Below are 17,817 nucleotides of genomic sequence, written 5' to 3'. Positions count from 1 at the left end.
CCAGTGCCATTCGTCTTAACGGAAAAAAGGAAGGTTCAATTATCAGTGCTTTCATTAAGTAAGAATTCAAGCTAATAATGATCTCCTCAAGTATAAATTATTTTAAAAAGTCTGTATAAATGCTTTCTCTCATATAATTATAAATATATATATATATATATATATATATATATATATATATATATATATATATATATATATAAACGATTTTTCAGCGTTGTGTGTTATGTGGTTTCTTGTTTGTTAACTTAATCAGCACTTAACATAGTGACTCTGTAGTGCCTCTGTCTGCCTCTGGAAAAAAGTGAATTTTCTGTTCATATGCATTGACTAAATTTCATGACCTAGTGGAGGAGCTGTATTCACACCCAAATTATTGCCTTCCCTAAAATGAGTCCAACCATGATCCAGTATTTTTTACACACCGTGCTTAAAATATGTCTTTCAGCATTTTATAATAAATTAAACAAAAAATCCGCACACTACAATTACAATACAAATGTATCTTGCAAAGTTGCGACCCGTGTGATCTTCAGGCAACAATTCGCAGTTGCCTTTAAAATGACTTGTTGCCGCAAAGTCATTCTGAAATTTGCGCTTTTTTCTGGGATTTACAGAAACTTAATGACTAATAATAAGAAAACAGGGGAAGAAAAGTCTGTGTTTACTTAAAGGGATAGTTCACTCTATCCCTTAAAATTCTCTCATTTACTCACCCTCATGCCATCCCAGATGTGTACACACATGCCACACAAATGAAGATTTTTAGAAGAATATCTCAGCTCTGTAGGTACATACAATGCAAGTGAATGGTGGCCAGAACTTTGAAGCTCCACAAATCACATAAAGGCAGCATAAAAGTAATCCATTCAACTCCAGTGTTTAAACCCATGTCTTCAGAAGCTATATAATAGGTATGGGTGAAAAACAGATAATTATTGAAAGTCCCTTTTCACTATAAATCTCCACCTTTGACTAGCCCTGACCAGTAGGTGGCGATATGCAAGAAGAATGTGAATAGCCAAAAAACAAAAGAAGAATGTGGATCTGTTTTCTGTTTTATCTGATCTGTTTCTCACCCACACCTATCACATCACTTTTGAAGATATAGATTTAACCACTGAAGTCATATGGATTACTTTTGTGTGGCCTTTATGTGCTTTTTGGAGCTTCAACGTTCTGGCCACCATTCACTTGTATTGTGTGGACCTACAGAACTGAGATATACTTAAAAAAATATTTGTTTGTGTTCTGCAGAAGAAAGAAAGTCATACACATCTGGGATGGCCTGAGGGTGAGTAAATGATGAGAGAATTTACATTTTTTGGGTGAACTATTCCTTTAACCAGGACCCTCCCTTGCATTATTTGTTGACATTTTTGGTTGTTTTATATTACTTGTTTGCACTGGACTACTGTTTCCATGGGCAAAGTACCCACAGATTGAGGTACATAGGCCATCTGAAAGGAATAGAAAGAGAAATGTCAATGCATATAATATAATCTTAAAACTACCTATAGAGAAGACATCTGAGAACCATGTCCATTCTCAGCACAAAGTCAGTTCATGCATTTGGAGTTTGGGAATTCCACCTACAGGTGCAATTAAAGTGCAGGTCCAAACTCTGGAAATACAGGAACATAAAATGATGTCCCTGGCAATTACAGTGAATATTAGCCACTATTGTGTGTCTATCTCTCACAATCTGCATTTCCTGTGTTCTACTCCTTCTTACCATGCTAAATTGAGACTGTAGCTCAATCTCCAGGCACTGTGTGGTGCATTGCAAATCTGAGATCTGGGACCTGGAGGTTTCTATGCAAACTGTGCTGATGGCCACCTCTCTTATCATCACTCTTCAATTTCCCTACTGAAAAGACCATGGTAGACAACATAAGCTGGTGAAAAGCAAGGCTGCTCTTTTCAGCAGAGGTATAAACACAAATTGGGATTCACCACCAAAGGATACAAAGGCAGAACAACTCTCACCTTCTCTTTGAACCAGCATTCTTGCTCCCTGCGGTGTTTCTCTATGATGGCCTCATAATGACAATGGATCTCATTCAAAACCTTTTTCAGGTCTTGCTGAGGAGCAGCATCCACTTCCACAATTTTCAGTGCTCAAGAATTCACTATAATCTTAGACATCAGACAGGATTTTTGCAATCCATTTTAAAATTTCCCCCACTTAATTTCCCCTCTTATTCATAGTTGTACCTTCTCCTTCAAGCACTTGATGATGTTCCAGTAGGCACTGTAGTCCCTCTGGCAGATCGCCCCCTTTCTGTCATAGTAGTCCTGGATCAGCCTCTCTAGATTGCAATTGGCAGCCTCCAGAGAGCGCACATTCTCAAGGTAGGAAGCCAGACGGCCATTCAGGTTCTGCATGGTGGCCTTCTTGTTCAGCTGGACGTAGTCACTATCACCTCCATAGCAGCCTCCAGCCAAGATTCCAAATCCTTCACTGTGTCCTGTGTTGTACAGTCCACCGTAACATCCAAATCCTCCACCAATTCTGTAATAGAGATCTGGGTAGCAACCACCCTGGTGATAAGAGGAGAAAGAGATGCGAGTGCTTCCTCCAAAACCACAGCTGTACACAATGTAGGTTTTGTGTGCGCAAGGAGCTATTGTACCACATTGACGTGGAATGATTATGGACTTTGCAGTCATGGTCTTGAGACCTTGGCAGGACAATGTGCGGACACAGCATGACATCTTTAATGGATGATGAAATGAACGCAGAGAAGACACTACTGGAAACAGATAGAGTTGTACTGAAGAGGATAGTGCCTTTGAATCCATCGATGTCCTCTTATAGATTTGGAGCTTAAAGGTGGGTCCTGCACTTTGTGGATGGGAGGACGAGGAGGAGGGTGTGTGTGCCAGACCTTGCTGCAACCACCAGCAGTGTTGTGACAAGCGTTCAGTTTCCACCCTAGTGAGGAAACTACAAAGGAATGTCTTTTATGTTAATCAGTGCTCCTGTAATGCCTTTAACTTTGAGATTACAGAGGGAGTGCAATAAGACTAATAGGCATGTGTGTGAGCAAGTGTTTTGTGCCAACTTTCTTCCTTTTATCAGTTATTCTACACTTTTTCTTTCTCATGTATACAGTCTGACATACACATTGTGTTTCATAATTCCTTTTGGTACCAAAGAGGTCTATAATACCAAGAGAGAAAGCTATCCATTCATCTCTATGGCAACTGCTCAGCTGGTGCCCCTGAAGTACACAAACTTGAAATCTGCCATTATTGCACACGGAAACCACAGAAGTTTTTGAACCAATCACTTGAGCCATAAATGCCATATTACATATCCTTCATGGTGTCATGACAAAGCTGAAACTTAATCTTCACTTACAACTCAGTCTTATGTTTCTGTTGTTATACTGGATTCATGGTTGCATGCCAAAAAGTAGGAAATTACAGTAAGCCCTTTAGCTTTAGAGTCAAAACTAAAGGCCACAAATCCTCACATGGAACACAGATTTTTGTTAAGAATGGCATTTACTGTTAAGAAGATCACAGTTGAACATCAAGTTAATAAAGTTAGTATGACTGTACTCTACTACAACCATAAGTGAAATGTTCGACATCAAGCTATGGAAAGTTCCAAAAATACTGTCAAAGGTTTATGAAAGAAAAATGAACATCTAGTCTTCTCTGTGGGTTTTGCTATTGAATCAAATCTGTAAGACATTGCCTTAAGAACATGTCATTAATTTTAAGATATCAGTAAATATTTTCAGAGGTTTATTGTGCAGGTGTGGGTGAAAGTCACAAACTTAAGTTGTGTTTCATGTGCTCAAGTGTGGCTCAATTCTGAAGGCGTTAGGCTACACCCCACCTTACCCTCTTCTCATGAGCTGTCCTCAAATAATCTGCGAGAAAGTTGATGACAAATACTCATAAGTGGTTAGATTATAGGTTAAATTTGTAAGAGTGTTGGGTGAGGTACCAGTATTAGTGAAAGGTCAGAAGATATTTAAAGGCAGTTTAAGCAATTTCAGTCATTTTGCAATTAGACCACTGTCTATCCCTTCAATTGTACACCCTCCAAAACCCTCTTTTTTTGGAGGACTCTTAGCGAGAACACTTGATGGTGATGTTGGGGGTGAGCATTACAGGGTGGTAGTCATAATGGTTATTGTTGATCTGGGCACAGGGATGATGAACTCTTCATATGGGTGGAAACAGCTGTTTCAAACTATTGTATGGAACACGAGGTATCGAACAGTGCTGTTCAATTTCCTGTTTTTTTATTCATATTTGTTACACAGGTTTGATGTTTAATATCTTATCAAATTAATGGCTTTTAAGCAAGAAAAAGAAATGGATATCTCGAAATTTGCTAGCTACCACAATTTTCTCAAGAGGTCAATATGAAGTTCCTAAATCTTTGAATATTATGTAGGTAAAGTTCCTCCAAATGGTTCCAAAGGGATGCAAACTCACCTTTCAGCTAAAGTCACCTTTTCTGAAGCTGATTTGCCCAAATTGTTTGGTAAAACACTTAAAGATGTAAAAAGCTAGGTGTAAAAATCACCTGCCCACACATCGCAGCTATTTGCACTCACATATTCTGGTGGAAACACAGAAATTAAAGACAAACTGTGACATCAAGTGTCACTGCAATGCCGTAGTTTGTAAAGACGTGTATTATTTTTTGTGCGGACGGACCCTGGTTAGATTTCCATTTTTTCCCTATACTTTTCCCCATTATGTTTCCTTTCTCCACTCTTAATATTTTCTTTAATACTACTTATAATAATAAATAAAAATGTATATAAAGGTTGGTTGCCTCACAGTGATTTGGTCACGGTGATGGTCGGGGAGTTGAGAGGAAGGTTTGATCCAGGTAAAATTAACCATGGTTTTACTATAGTAATAATGTAGTTCCATGTTTTTTGGCAGAAGCCATAGTTTCAATGCAATTAGTCATGGTTTTACTACAGTAATGTGATGTTAATATAACCATGTTTAATTTTGTGGTTACCATGATTTCACTTCAAAATACTATGGTGATACTATGGTTACTATAGTAAAACCATGGTTAATTTTTGGAAGGTAAGGTTCGGATTAGGTTAAGGGGCAGTGGTTGGTGTATAAGGTGTCTGACTGTGGGACTCAAACACAATAAACAAACTGCAGTGATGCCCCTAAAATTTATGTTATTATTTTATTAGGAATGCAAAAAGTATCTGCCACTATTTGCACTGGGTGCAAATAGCATCTAATACTATTTGCACTTAGTGCAAAGAAGACGCTTTTTGTTGTTTTGTTCTAAGACTTTCTCACCTTTTTCACCTCTCACAAGTTTGCATCCCTGAAATGTAAATACTGGCTTTAAAATAGATTAAAATAGATCAAATAATGGAAAATTGGCTTAAAGACATATTTACCTATTTGGGTAGACATTTCACTTTAAACTAGTTTTGGACTTCATTTAAACCTGAATCTCATGATTGTCACATGGGTGGAATGGTGGCATTGTTGTGGATCTCTTCATGATGATGTGAGTGCTACAGGACAGTTGTTAGAAAGGAAGGTTATTGTTGACTTTTTTTTTTATCACAGGACCTCTTTATATGGGTGGAAACATCTGAGTCAAACTTCTGTAGCCTACTGAACACAATGATTCAGAGGTGTATCAGACAGGTCATTCATCGAGGTATCAACAGGGTTGTCCATTTTCCTGTTTTTTTTTCTTTCTCACCTTTTCTCCCCTTTTTGGAATGCCTAATTCCCAATGCGCTCTAAGTCCTCATGGTGGCGGAGTGACTTGCCTCAATCCGGGTGGCGGAGGACGAATCTCAGTTGCCTCCATGTCTGAGACCGTCAATCTGTGCATCTTATCACGTGGCTTGTTGCACGCATTACTGTGGAGATGTAGTGCGTGTGGAGGCCCATGCTATTCTCCGTGGCATCCACGCACAACTCACCACATGCCCCACCGAGAGCGAGAACCACACATTATAGTGACCATGAAGAGGTTATTCCATGTGACTCTACCCTCCCTAGCAACCGGCCCAATTTGGTTGCTTAGGAGACCAGGCTGGAGTCACTCAGCATGCCCTGGATTTGAACTCGCGACTCCAGGGGTGGTAGTCAGCGTCAATACTTGCTGAACTACTCAGGCCCCCCATTTTCCTGTTTTTTACTCTTACATGTTACAAGGGTTTAACGGCTAATCAAGTGAATGGCTTTAAGGTATACATATACATATAAGAAATGTACATTTCTCACTTTGCCAGCTATACAAATGCACATAAGCAATCATAAAATTACAATGTTTTATTTGAAAAGAATGCAGAAGCCTTCTTCATTATACAGGGAAACTGAACAAGAGTCTATTTCAATAACCGTGTTGTTTAACTAAGGCATTCACTCTAGTTTGGAAAATGTGTAAAATCAGGTGAGAGAAGGCATACAAGATCAGAGTATAGTCTTAAATTCTTAATTTCTTAAGTGTTTTATTTTAAACACATTTTTATTTAATTCAATTTGACTCATTTAATTCAGTTTGACATTGCCATTTCTATCAATCTCCATTCCATAAGTGACGGAGAAAGATAAAAAGATGTAATTGTGGAACCATAGGACTGGAGACTTTTTAATATGTTGCTGAGTATTGTGTTTTATAAGTTATGTAAATAATGCAAAATTGCGCACGCACGCACACACACACACACACTGCCACGAGCTTTAAAATTATTTTTTTTAATTGGCTCTTTCATGGCTGACACATACTGTTAATTTGAAAATATATGACTCGCCTTTCCAGACTTATACTTATTTTACTTCCCTTTAGGTCCATTAAATGCTGCCATGGAATGTGCCATGGAAAGAGAGAGTATCTCAAAGACTGGAAAGGGCGCCAGACTGGGTGCTCTGCGCTATTTGAAAAGTCAGAGTGATACATTACATTATGCATTTGAAGCATTCAAGCATTTGAAGACAAAGTAAAAGTTGTATTTGTAAAAAATTCAACCATACAACAGAACTGGTTGACAATGAAATGTGTTTTTCTACAAGCTTATCATTAAAGTCTAAAAAATTTAACTATAAAAGTTATCTAAAAGAATGAGTGGCCTATAGCAAATAGTAGGTAGCAAATAAAAATAAGAATAAAGAAGAGTTTACAAAAAGCTGAAAAGTCTGAAGTGGGCTGAGCTTTCGGTTGTAAAGAAGGAGAATAAATAAATAAATTAGAATTCCCAATGTGAGTGCTGCAGGATTAAAACGGCTTGGCCAGTCAACAACAGTTCTTTCTGAGAATGAAAATGGTGCTGCTCTTACCAGGAAGTTTTACAGTAATGCCTGTGAGTATTCCGTGGCTTTGCCAGAATAGGCTACATCTATGTTGTTTCCCAGATTGTATGAGATAAATCTGACAATGACTGGAAAAAAAAAAGAATAATTATATATATATATATATATATATATATATATATATACACCCCTAAAAATCAACCCCAGTTACTGATTCTGAATTTGGACGTTCTTTTTAAAATAAATGAGATAAACCTATGTAAATAACGTAAAATGTAAAATAAGAACAATGTTAATATCTGAGTTAATTTGTGATTATTAGGGGGATTCTCCTATAAATTATCTTTCCCACGTCGTGGTTCATTACAATTTGATCATATCAATGAGGATTTCATTTCGTGTTTATGTTTGTTGTTGCTGTTTGTTCATTATAGTAAGATGGTAAAAACTAGTTAAAGACAAACAGAAAGATTGTTAACCTAAAAGTCTGGGTCTCGCTGTATCGCTCAGGCTGCACTGCAGTGTCTATTCACAGGCACGATCCCACTACTGATCGACACGGGGGCTTTGACCTGCTCCGTTTCCGACCTGGACCGGTTGACCCCTCCTTAGGCGACCTGGTGGTCCCGGGCTCCCCCTGGAGCACCATATCGATACCGAACTTAGTGCGGACACCCGATCGGCATAGTCCACTGCAGCCCAGAACCCCTGAGCTCAAGCAATCCGCCAGCCTCAGCCTTCCAGTAGCTTGAACTACAGGCGCACGCCACCGCGCCCGGCGAAAACACAGAGAATCTGCACCGGTATTAAATACTGCACTCAGCTCACCCAGAATACTGTTCGATGGTACACCTGTAACTGAGATTCTAATGTGCGTGCATGCCTCTCACATCTGTCCCTCATATCAGACACATTGAATACTTTCGTGAAGATTTTGTGCATGTTCATGCATTTGATTTTTTTTAATTTTCCGATCGTGCGGTTATTTCTCTTTAAAACCTCACGTAACCGGCAAATTGTTAACTCTTGTTTTATTATGCAGCGCTCCGCTGCTGTGGCACAACGAGCCCAATGTCGGAATGTGTTTGAAGTGGATAGCACAGAATTATCACAGCTCCAGTTGACTATTATGCAGCTAAAATACTTTAACTAATTGGATTTTTAATGCTTAAGGTCACAGATATGCATAGCAAATAAGTGTCATAAGGTTATTTAACATCAAAAGCTTAAGAATTAAATTTCTGCTTTAAACATTAAAAGAACCAACATACTGGCCCACATACATATTTTATTAAAAGGTAAACGAGGGACACGTGATGAGTTTGCCATAACTTTCTATTAGCACTTATTCTGCAATGCAAATTAACTTTCTTATTTTATTTGGCTTGCAATGTAGTGGACATCTACTAATATGCCTCTTGCTGCTGCTGGAGAAAGACACACTTAACTGAGAATAAAGAGGGGTAACAGATTTCTGTAACCTTTATTGTACTGTCAGATTTTGTGACCCTGTTGTTTCTCTATACTTCATCATATACCATTAAAGAGGGGTAACAGATTTCGGCAGCCTATAATATCAATATAATTTAATATTCCACTGTCAGCATTGGTGTACCGGCTTTTCATAGACCAATGTGGATATATAACCGGAGTAAGTATGGTGAATATATGTAAGACGAAGAACAAAGACGCCACTATTACAAATAAATGTATTTCGTGCACAAATAAACGATAAAAACTGAAAAATACAAGTAATCAATTACAACAATATTAAAAGTAAAACACACAATGGTGTATGGATTGCTTGTCGTAGCATGCGTCTTTAAGAAATCTGTTCGCATTAAACAGCCCCGCCCCCTTGACGCGTGCGTTTCTCGCGTCACTTGTCAGCACGCGGAGACGCTCACTGAGCACGAGCACCGGACGCGTTCTCACACGAAAACTTACTGAACAGCGGCCTCTAGTCACTGATTTAGGCACAACACCGGTGCAGATTCTCAGTGTTTTCGCCGGGCGCGGTGGCGTGCGCCTGTAATTCCAGCTACTGGAAGGCTGAGGCTGGCGGATTGCTTGAGCTCAGGGGTTCTGGGCTTCAGTGGACTATGCCGATCGGGTGTCCGCACTAAGTTCGGTATCGATATGGCGCTCCTGGGGGAGCCCGGGACCACCAGGTCGCCTAAGGAGGGGTCAACCGGCCCAGGTCGGAAACGGAGCAGGTCAAAGCCCCCGTGTCGATCAGTAGTGGGATCGCGCCTGTGAGTAGACACTGCAGTGCAGCCTGAGCGATACAGCGAGACTCAGACTTTTATCTGTCCAGTGCCATTCATCTTACTAACGGGAACAAATAGAAAAGTTTAGAGGTCAATTTCTTTTATGAAGTTCAGAATTCAGCTGTAAATGAACACCCAAACCTCTTATGATTGCCTCAAGTTTAAATTGTATATGTCCATATAGTTTTTATTTATTTTTTTATTTTTTTATTTATTTCATTTTATTTTTATTTTTTTTAAACTATCTTTTTATTAAATAAAGCGGTAGCTATAAGTGTATGCAGATACATTTACAGTGTGTGACGCACCAGGTGTGTGGTGTTATACTGCCTCTCTCTGGAAAGTATTTGAAATTTCTGTAATTGTTCAGTGAAAGCATCTCCTGACCAGGTGAATGCGCTGTTTACTCACCCTCATGTTCTTCCAAACTCGTATGACTTTTTTGCTTATGCAGAAAAAAAGTTTTAAAATAAATGTTAAAGAATATTCCAGTCTGTCTTTTCAATACAATGGCAGTGGATAGTGCCCAGGGGCCATTTGGTCAAAAATTGAGAAGCACAGTCTATTTTGGTTTTTGGAATCTGCAATGTTGTACCCAAACGTTGCTCAAGCTGCTATTCAAACGGGGACATTTCTTAACAAAAATAATGAACTAAGCTCAAAACTGTTTTTGCAACAAAATACGCAAAAAATAAATAGATAAAACTAAAATGAACGTTTTACATAAGATTGTAAATGACTGCGTGTGTGTAATTCTGAGCCGCTGAACACTGCTCTCTCGACAGCAGCGCTTTTACATTTCATATGCTGTCAATCACGTACATTACAGTTTCAGTTATTGGCCGTTTGTTGCAATCTCCCGCCCATCTGTAAATCACAACATTACAAACTTTGATTTGAAGCAAAACATATTTGAAAATCGTACAAAAAGACAACAGTATAAGACTGCGTACTTACCGTCTTTCGAGAAGGCACGAACTACAGTCCCATGTATATGATTATGAATGACATAAACAGATAAACACAATGGAAATATGTAGAACTATTGATTTTAGGTTGTTGATTATAAGTATAGAAACTATATATTTTATTTTTACGGCAAAATATTCAGATGTATGCAAATATAGTTTGAGGGTGCAGGGAGACTGACTGAAGTCAAGTCTTCTAAAGGCATATGATAGGTTTCGGAGAGAAACATCCCTTGATTCTTGTTTACAGTAACTCGAATATACAGACGAGAATTTGGATTGTAAAAGAAAAAAAGTGAAAACGTGAGCCACTGTGAACAAGCTTCTCTCATAGTGCTCATGAACATGCAACAGATGTCAAGATTATTTCACTGATTAATTGATTTATAAATGCAATAAGCCACCAGATTCCGTGATTTACAATGATTTTACCATGGATTAGGGCTGTTAAATTACATGTTAACTTAAATAATTTGTTTTTCTTTAAACAAAATTGCAATAGGATGTGTCCTCTGATCATTCACATGTAGTTTACTTTACAATTACATATTTATCTTTTCTAATTTACTAACTTACAATTTCTTAAAGGAGCAATATATAATATATTTACTGTGCTAAAGCATAAAATGATCATAATATGTTATCAGAGATTTAGGAAACATGCTAAATTGAAATACTTGCTTCTCCAAAAACAATGCTACAGCCAGTATATTCTACTTTGAAATGTCCGTTCTGGGCCAGAATTTCTGTTTGTGTTTTGGCCTGTGTGATCCCGCCCACTGCGCATTTCCCAATAGTATTTCGACACCCCAGGTTGGTAGATTTGAAACAAGTTAGTGGGCAAAAACAGTGCGCTGCAGCTAGCTAACATTGACAGAGTTATAAAAATACACATGAGCTGGTTTATATTTGCAAACAATAAAAACATTGCAAACGTATACATTAGCTGATCAACTTACAGTGTAAGTCTCGTCGCTTTCCATTGTCAGTTTCCTCGTTCCTGTTGCGTGTCCTCAACCTGAAAAATCGCGTGAGTGTCGAGTCTGCGGAAAGGGCGGGGGAGACGACTCTCTCCAATATTTTGAATTTGGACTTCAGTACCCATTTTAAATGCTTGATATCAATGTTACATATAGCTCCTTTAATTATTGCATTTATCAACTAATTAACTTATCTATTGATCAGTGAGTGGCACAAATGGACCCCCATTGCAGGAAATATGTTTTTAAAAAGAACATCTTACGAATCAACGTCTCAAGCCTTGTTCAGGTGTATCTTAGTGGAAAATGCACCTTTCACAAAGGCATTTTAACACTTATAATATATGATAACTGCCATTTGAGTGCATTTGAAACAGCTCTAAATAAAATTCTACTTTCATGCTTGCCAGGGCTGTTTCTAGCTATAAGCGGTATAAGCTGCCGCTTAGGGCCCCTGAGCCCCAGAGAGCCCAGCAAAACATGGTTGTTTTTTCACTTTCATTTTTATTTTAATTTGAACATTTATTTTTAAATATACTAAAAGCTGCGAGTGAGACTCAGGCAGCTGCTAAAAGGGATTTTTGTCACCATGTAGGCTAGCGCACCAAAGTCGGGAGCGGAAAAAATTAAAAGGAAGAGGAGGAGAAAGGCAGCCAGACCAATGGTAAGAAATTAATAAAAGTCAGCTACCTGGCTATATTGTGTTTGTCCGTTGTCATGCATTAAATTGCAACAATTAGTTAGCTAACGTTTAGGAGTTGTGTCCTACGTTTGTTTTTGTTTTGTTTTTAGGCGCTTCGTGTAGTTAATTCATTATTTTGGGGCCTCCAAGTAGGATTTCGCTTAGGGCCCCCATATTTTCAGAAACGGCCCATGTGCTTGCCAAAGAAGCGCTTTGATTTTTTCTTGTTCACGGGCCACGGCCTGATCACTGTGGCTCATGCTCTGGATTTCCTCCTGCCCTGCAGATGGCGCTGTTGCGCCTTACAAAGGTGTCGCGTCCTAGAGCTTCAAGTGTTCAACACAAGACCTGTAACAGAAAATTCAAAACATAACGACGCCGAAACTCCTTTCCAATGGATATTTTTTGACAATGCACCGGTACCTGAAAATAATACATATCTGCTAACATATCAAGGAACTAGCGTTAATTAGGAATAGGTTTTCAGTTTCATAAGAACTACTGGCCATATGCCTGTTAGCCAGCTAGCTAAATAGCTGACATGATTTTTCGTGTAAATTTCAGGAATTAGATTAGATTAGGTATTTTAGTTTAGATATGAGGTCTTCTATTGGGACAGATTGACGTGTTTAAAAATCTGCTTCTGATTTAGGCTTTTACTTTGTACTGTTTGTATATGCAACAAACGCTTTCTTTTCTATGACCAATGATCTGCTTTACAACTGTCCACAAGTCGTCCAAGGAAGTTTATTTGCATCAATCAATGAAAATAGTTTCAGTTTTATGTTACTGGGGGGTTTTTACCCTAAGCAGTTTTCTTTGGCTGGACTGACAGTACATGATTATGGCTTTGTGGCTGCTATGAAAACAGTGTTCGCCTATTATTAACAGCCTCAGCCAAAGCGCTGCTGTCAGTTGTAGATGTATGACGTGAGTCTAACGGTGAAGATTCATAGTTATGCAAGGTTTAGATACAGAAGGCTTCTGGGGGAAAAGTCTCTTGACAATGTGTGATGGGTAATACACAAATCCTAATACTCAGTCAGAAGTCTTAAATCAGGCTCTGTTACATTTACATTACATGTATCCTCAGATTTATTTATTTATTTATCTTTATTGCAGGCAGCTAACTGATGTTGCTGGGGTTTGGCAGCAGTGACCATGGAGTTGTGCTGGAGTAGTTTGTTAGTGCTGGTGGCCCTATCCCACACCTTGGGCTCTCCATGGCACTCCGAGGAGCCCTATGTGCCAGATGAATGGGTCCTGCTCCATGTTGTGCAAGGCCATATTGGGGCAGGAAACTACAGCTACCTGCGTCTCAGCCACGAAGGACGCATTATCTTGCACATGCAAAGCCTCAAGGGAGATGCAGATCTCTACGTCTCTGACAAAACACTACGGCCAAACTTTGATAACTACAAGCTTCAGTCTATCACCTGTGGCCAGGATGTGGTGGTGGTCCCAGGGGATTTTGTTAGGCCTGTTGGAATCGGGATCTATGGGCATCCCTCCTACTTGGAGAGTGAGTTTGAGATGAAGGTGTTTTACGACCAGACAGCGCTGACAGAAGATGAAGTTGAGAAAAACTCGTATTCCTCAGATGAGACTCCTGGTCAGTCTCGACACACTCAGGGCCCTGAGGAAGTGATGGAAGAAGAGGAGTCAATCCTTTGGACTATTCTGATTGGGATTCTTAAGATTGTAATTGAAATTTTGTTTTGATTTCAGTGTGCCAATTGCCAAAATACAACACCTGCCACAAGGAAACATTCTTCCCATTGAAAAAAAGAATGGCCAGATTTTTGACAAAGGACAGTAATTGCTTTGCCTAAGTTTTTTATAAATCTTTAATAGAGTCACCACCACTCAATAAGAAATATGTAAATTTCATCCGTAATTTTGTTAAAATTCAAAAGATACGTTTGCTTGTCAAATTAGATGATTATATATCGACACAACTGATTGCACTTCATATGTTTAACATAGAGTTCTCACTTTGACCTGTTATTAATTCTGTTCTTACCTTTTATTGATCGAGTTAAAAAATCTGATTGTGTGGTGCATTAATTTGTCTTATACTGACCTAGGGTAGTGAATTCTAGGTTTTAAACTGCACTATGCAATCACACAAATCACCTTGTGACAAAAGTTGTACAGTTGTGCCTATTATTAAGAGGGGTCTGTTGACTGATAAAGCAGCAAAGAATCGTGTGTGCCGCCTATAGCAGTTATAAGACAAATAAAATAATCAGTTATTTTTGAGTATTTCTCTGAATCAAATGTCATTTACAATTGTGTTCAGATTCAGATTCAGCCAATTTGGTTGCTTAGGAGACCTGTCTGGAGTCACTCAGCATGCCCTGGATTCAAACTCGTGACTCCAGGGGTGGTAGTTGGTGTCAAAGGTTCTGATTATTTTGATAATTTTCCCTTGTTTTGATGCTGTTGTTGGGCGAAGAGCAAAGTAATTTTCTATTACATTTTGTACTGAGTAGGTAGGTATCCTACTTTAGACATTGTTTACAGAGCTTATCATAAGTCTGTAATATGTATACACATACAAATTTGCAATGAGATGAACAGTGTGCCTTGTACTGTTACTGTGTTTGGTCATTGCTGCTAGTGTTAAAAATGAGGAAAGAGGCTTCAAATATCCTATTTACAGAGACAGAGCTCTGTAGAATATGGTAAATCAACTACATAATTACTTGTTATATAATTATGAAGATTATACCTATTATATATATATATATATATATATATATATATATATATATATATATATATATAATATAATAGGGGCATAATCTTCAAAAGGGGGCGTCACTTCCACTAATGGTTAAGGTTAGGTAAGGGGTTCCCTATATTTTTAATGGCGGTTTGGGGCTTCTGCCCCTTTTTGGAGCAATGCCTGCAGCTATATCCTCCTCTTCACATGGGGCACACTTGGACAGAAAATTGTGATTTACAGACATTTATAAATATATTTTTCATTACAGACTAGGGACTTTATTTAATCCCTTAATATTATGTGGAAAGAAAAAACAGATTTAAAAAATAAATAGATTTTTTAGTAAAATGTTTGGGCTGTGCCAAAGTGTTTCTAGCAATTCAGTCCACTGTTGGCCATATTTGAAATGCTCTCGGGAGGCTATTTCCAGTCATGCCAGTGCAGCTCCTATGTATTTGAATGGAGAAAGACCGAAATCTCCTAAACGCTTGGTCAAGATCACGATCAAAGGACATATTTCAAATCAGCAGTATATATATATATATATATATATATCTCAAACCAGTTAATCTCATCTGTTTCTGGAGAAAGCGCACTTCCATCAAATTTGCAAATTCCATCCAATCTCATTGGAGTTCTGCGAGAAAGTAGGTTTACGTTTGGGCTATTTAATAATTGTGGCAAAAATACATGTCATGCATTACCACAATAAGTGGTTCTGGCTTGTGATTACAGCTTTTCACACTCCCTCTAGTTTAGTACCTTCCCTGAGATGTAGCCATATTTTCCGTCAAAATATCATAATTACAGAGCTGTTGCTAGATTAAAACTGCGGGAATATGCCATCAAAAAAAGAAAAGAGAAAAAAATAATTAAAATGGCAGACTCTGAAATCTTCTTGCAGGAGAGAGAATTAATTTATATTTATATTCATTTATTATACACTGGCAGCCAAAAGTTTGGAATAATATACAGATTTAGCTGTTTTGGAAGGAAATTGGTACTTTAATTCACCAAAGTATAGTCAGGACATTACTGATGTAAAAAACAGCACCATCACTATTTGAAAAAAGTCATTTGTTATTAAATCTAGACAGGCCCCATTACCAGCAGTCATCACTCCAACACTTTATCCTTGAGTAATCATGCTAAATTGCTAATTTGGTCCTAGAAAATCACTTGCCATTATATCAAACACAGTTGAAAGCTATTTGGTTCATTAAATGAAGCTTAACATTGTCTTTGTGTTTGTTTTTGAGTTGTCACAGTATGCTATAGACTGGCATGTCTTAAGGTCAATATTTGGTCAAAAATGGCAAAAAAGAAACAGCTTTCTCTAGAAACTCGTCAGTCAATCATTGTTTTGAGGAATGAAGGCTATACAATGCTTGAAATTGCCAAAAAATTGAAGATTTCATACAAAGGTGTACACTACAGTCTTGAAAGACAAAGGACAACTGGCTCTAACAAGGACAGAAAGAGATGTGGAAGGCCAGATGTACAACTAAACAAGAGGATAAGTACATCAGAGTCTCTAGTTTGAGAAATAGACACCTCACATGTCCTCAGCTGACAGCTTCATTGAATTCTACCCACTCAACACCAGTTTCATGTACAACAGTAAAGAGAAGACTCAGGGGTGCAGGCCTTATGGGAAGAATTGCAAAGAAAAAGCCACTTTTGAAACAGAAAATCAAAAAGAAAAGGTTAGAGTGGGCAAAGAAACATAGCCATTGGAAAACAGATAATTGGAAAAGAGTGTTATGGATCTTAACCCTATTGAGCTTTTGTGGGATCAGCTAGACTGTAAGGTGCGTGAGAAGTGCCCGACAAGATGGCCGCATCTATGGCAAGTGTTTCAGGAAGCGTGGAGTGAATTGTCACCTGAGTATCTGGACAAACTGACAGCTAAAATGCAAAGGATCTGCAAAGCTGTCATTGCTGCATATGGAGGATTTTTTGATGAGAACTCTGAAGTAGTTTAAGAAGTTCTGAACAATTAAAAAAAAAATTGTAATATTAATTTTTCACTTTTTTTTTTTCTTTTTTTCTCCCCAGTTTGGAATGCCCAATTCCCAATGTGCTCTAAGTCCTCGTGGTGGCGTAGTGACTCGCCTCAATCCGGGTGGCAAAGGACGAATCTCAGTTGCCTCAGCGTCTGAGACTGCCAATCCGCGCATCTTATCACGTGGCTTGTTGAGTGCGTTACCGCGGAGACATGGTGCATGTGGAGGCTTCACGCTATTCTCCGCAGCATCCACGCACAACTCACCACGTGCTCCACTGAGAGTGAGAACCACATTATAGCGACCACGAGGAGGTTACCCCATGTGACTTTACCCTCTCTAGTGACCGGGCCAACTTGGTTGCTTAGGAGACCTGGCTGGAGTCACTCAGCATGCCCTGGATTAAAACCCGCGACTCCAGGGGTGGTAGTCAGCGTCAATACTCGCTGAGCTATCCAGGCTCCCCAATTTTTCACGTTATTAATGTCCTGACTATACATTGTGATCAGCTGAATTCCACTTTGGTGAATAAAAGTACCAATATCTTTCCATAAGAGCAAAATCTGTACATTGTTCGAAACTTTTGGTCGCCAGTGTAGTTCTACAGTAGTAACATTAATAATAAGTCTAGTGTTTCAACAGGAACTTTGGTGTCCATGCTAAATATTTGTTAAAGATAATATTAAGTGCAATTCTTTGATGCAGTACTGTTTACATTAAGCTGTCTACATTTTCAAATGCATTTAATATATGTTAACAGTGCACTGAACATGTATAATCTGTCTTTCAGAGAGGGCTGCTCCATCTGGCTCTGATCTTCCAGTGCTGCGCAGATGTGAGGCTGATATCCCAACTCACCTCGCACCCACTCAAACATGGCTTCAGTCTTTGGGAAGTCATGA

The 17,817-nt window shown here is 38.6% G+C and overlaps 1 protein-coding gene across 2 annotated transcripts; it reads left to right on the top strand.

The window, feature by feature from the left end:
- The first annotated feature begins 12,458 nt into the window (after positions 1-12,458).
- On the top strand, positions 12,459-13,969 carry LOC127428377 (UPF0669 protein C6orf120 homolog). 2 transcript variants are annotated; one of them, XM_051676724.1, is made up of 2 exons: positions 12,459-12,597; positions 13,301-13,969. In XM_051676724.1, exon 2 carries the CDS (start codon positions 13,340-13,342, stop codon positions 13,898-13,900), a length of 561 nt encoding a protein of 186 aa, XP_051532684.1. In that variant the 5' UTR covers positions 12,459-12,597; positions 13,301-13,339; the 3' UTR covers positions 13,901-13,969. The 2 variants fall into 2 exon arrangements, with proteins under 2 accessions (XP_051532684.1, XP_051532685.1); XM_051676725.1 differs by lacking the exon at positions 12,459-12,597 and adding an exon at positions 12,629-13,195.
- The last annotated feature ends 3,848 nt before the right edge of the window (positions 13,970-17,817 follow it).

Source organism: Myxocyprinus asiaticus, chromosome 37 (genome assembly GCF_019703515.2).
Source record: "Myxocyprinus asiaticus isolate MX2 ecotype Aquarium Trade chromosome 37, UBuf_Myxa_2, whole genome shotgun sequence".
NCBI classification, from domain to species: domain Eukaryota; kingdom Metazoa; phylum Chordata; class Actinopteri; order Cypriniformes; family Catostomidae; genus Myxocyprinus; species Myxocyprinus asiaticus.
Note: the sequence above shows the minus strand (reverse complement) of the source record. Positions and strands in the feature narration are given on the sequence as shown.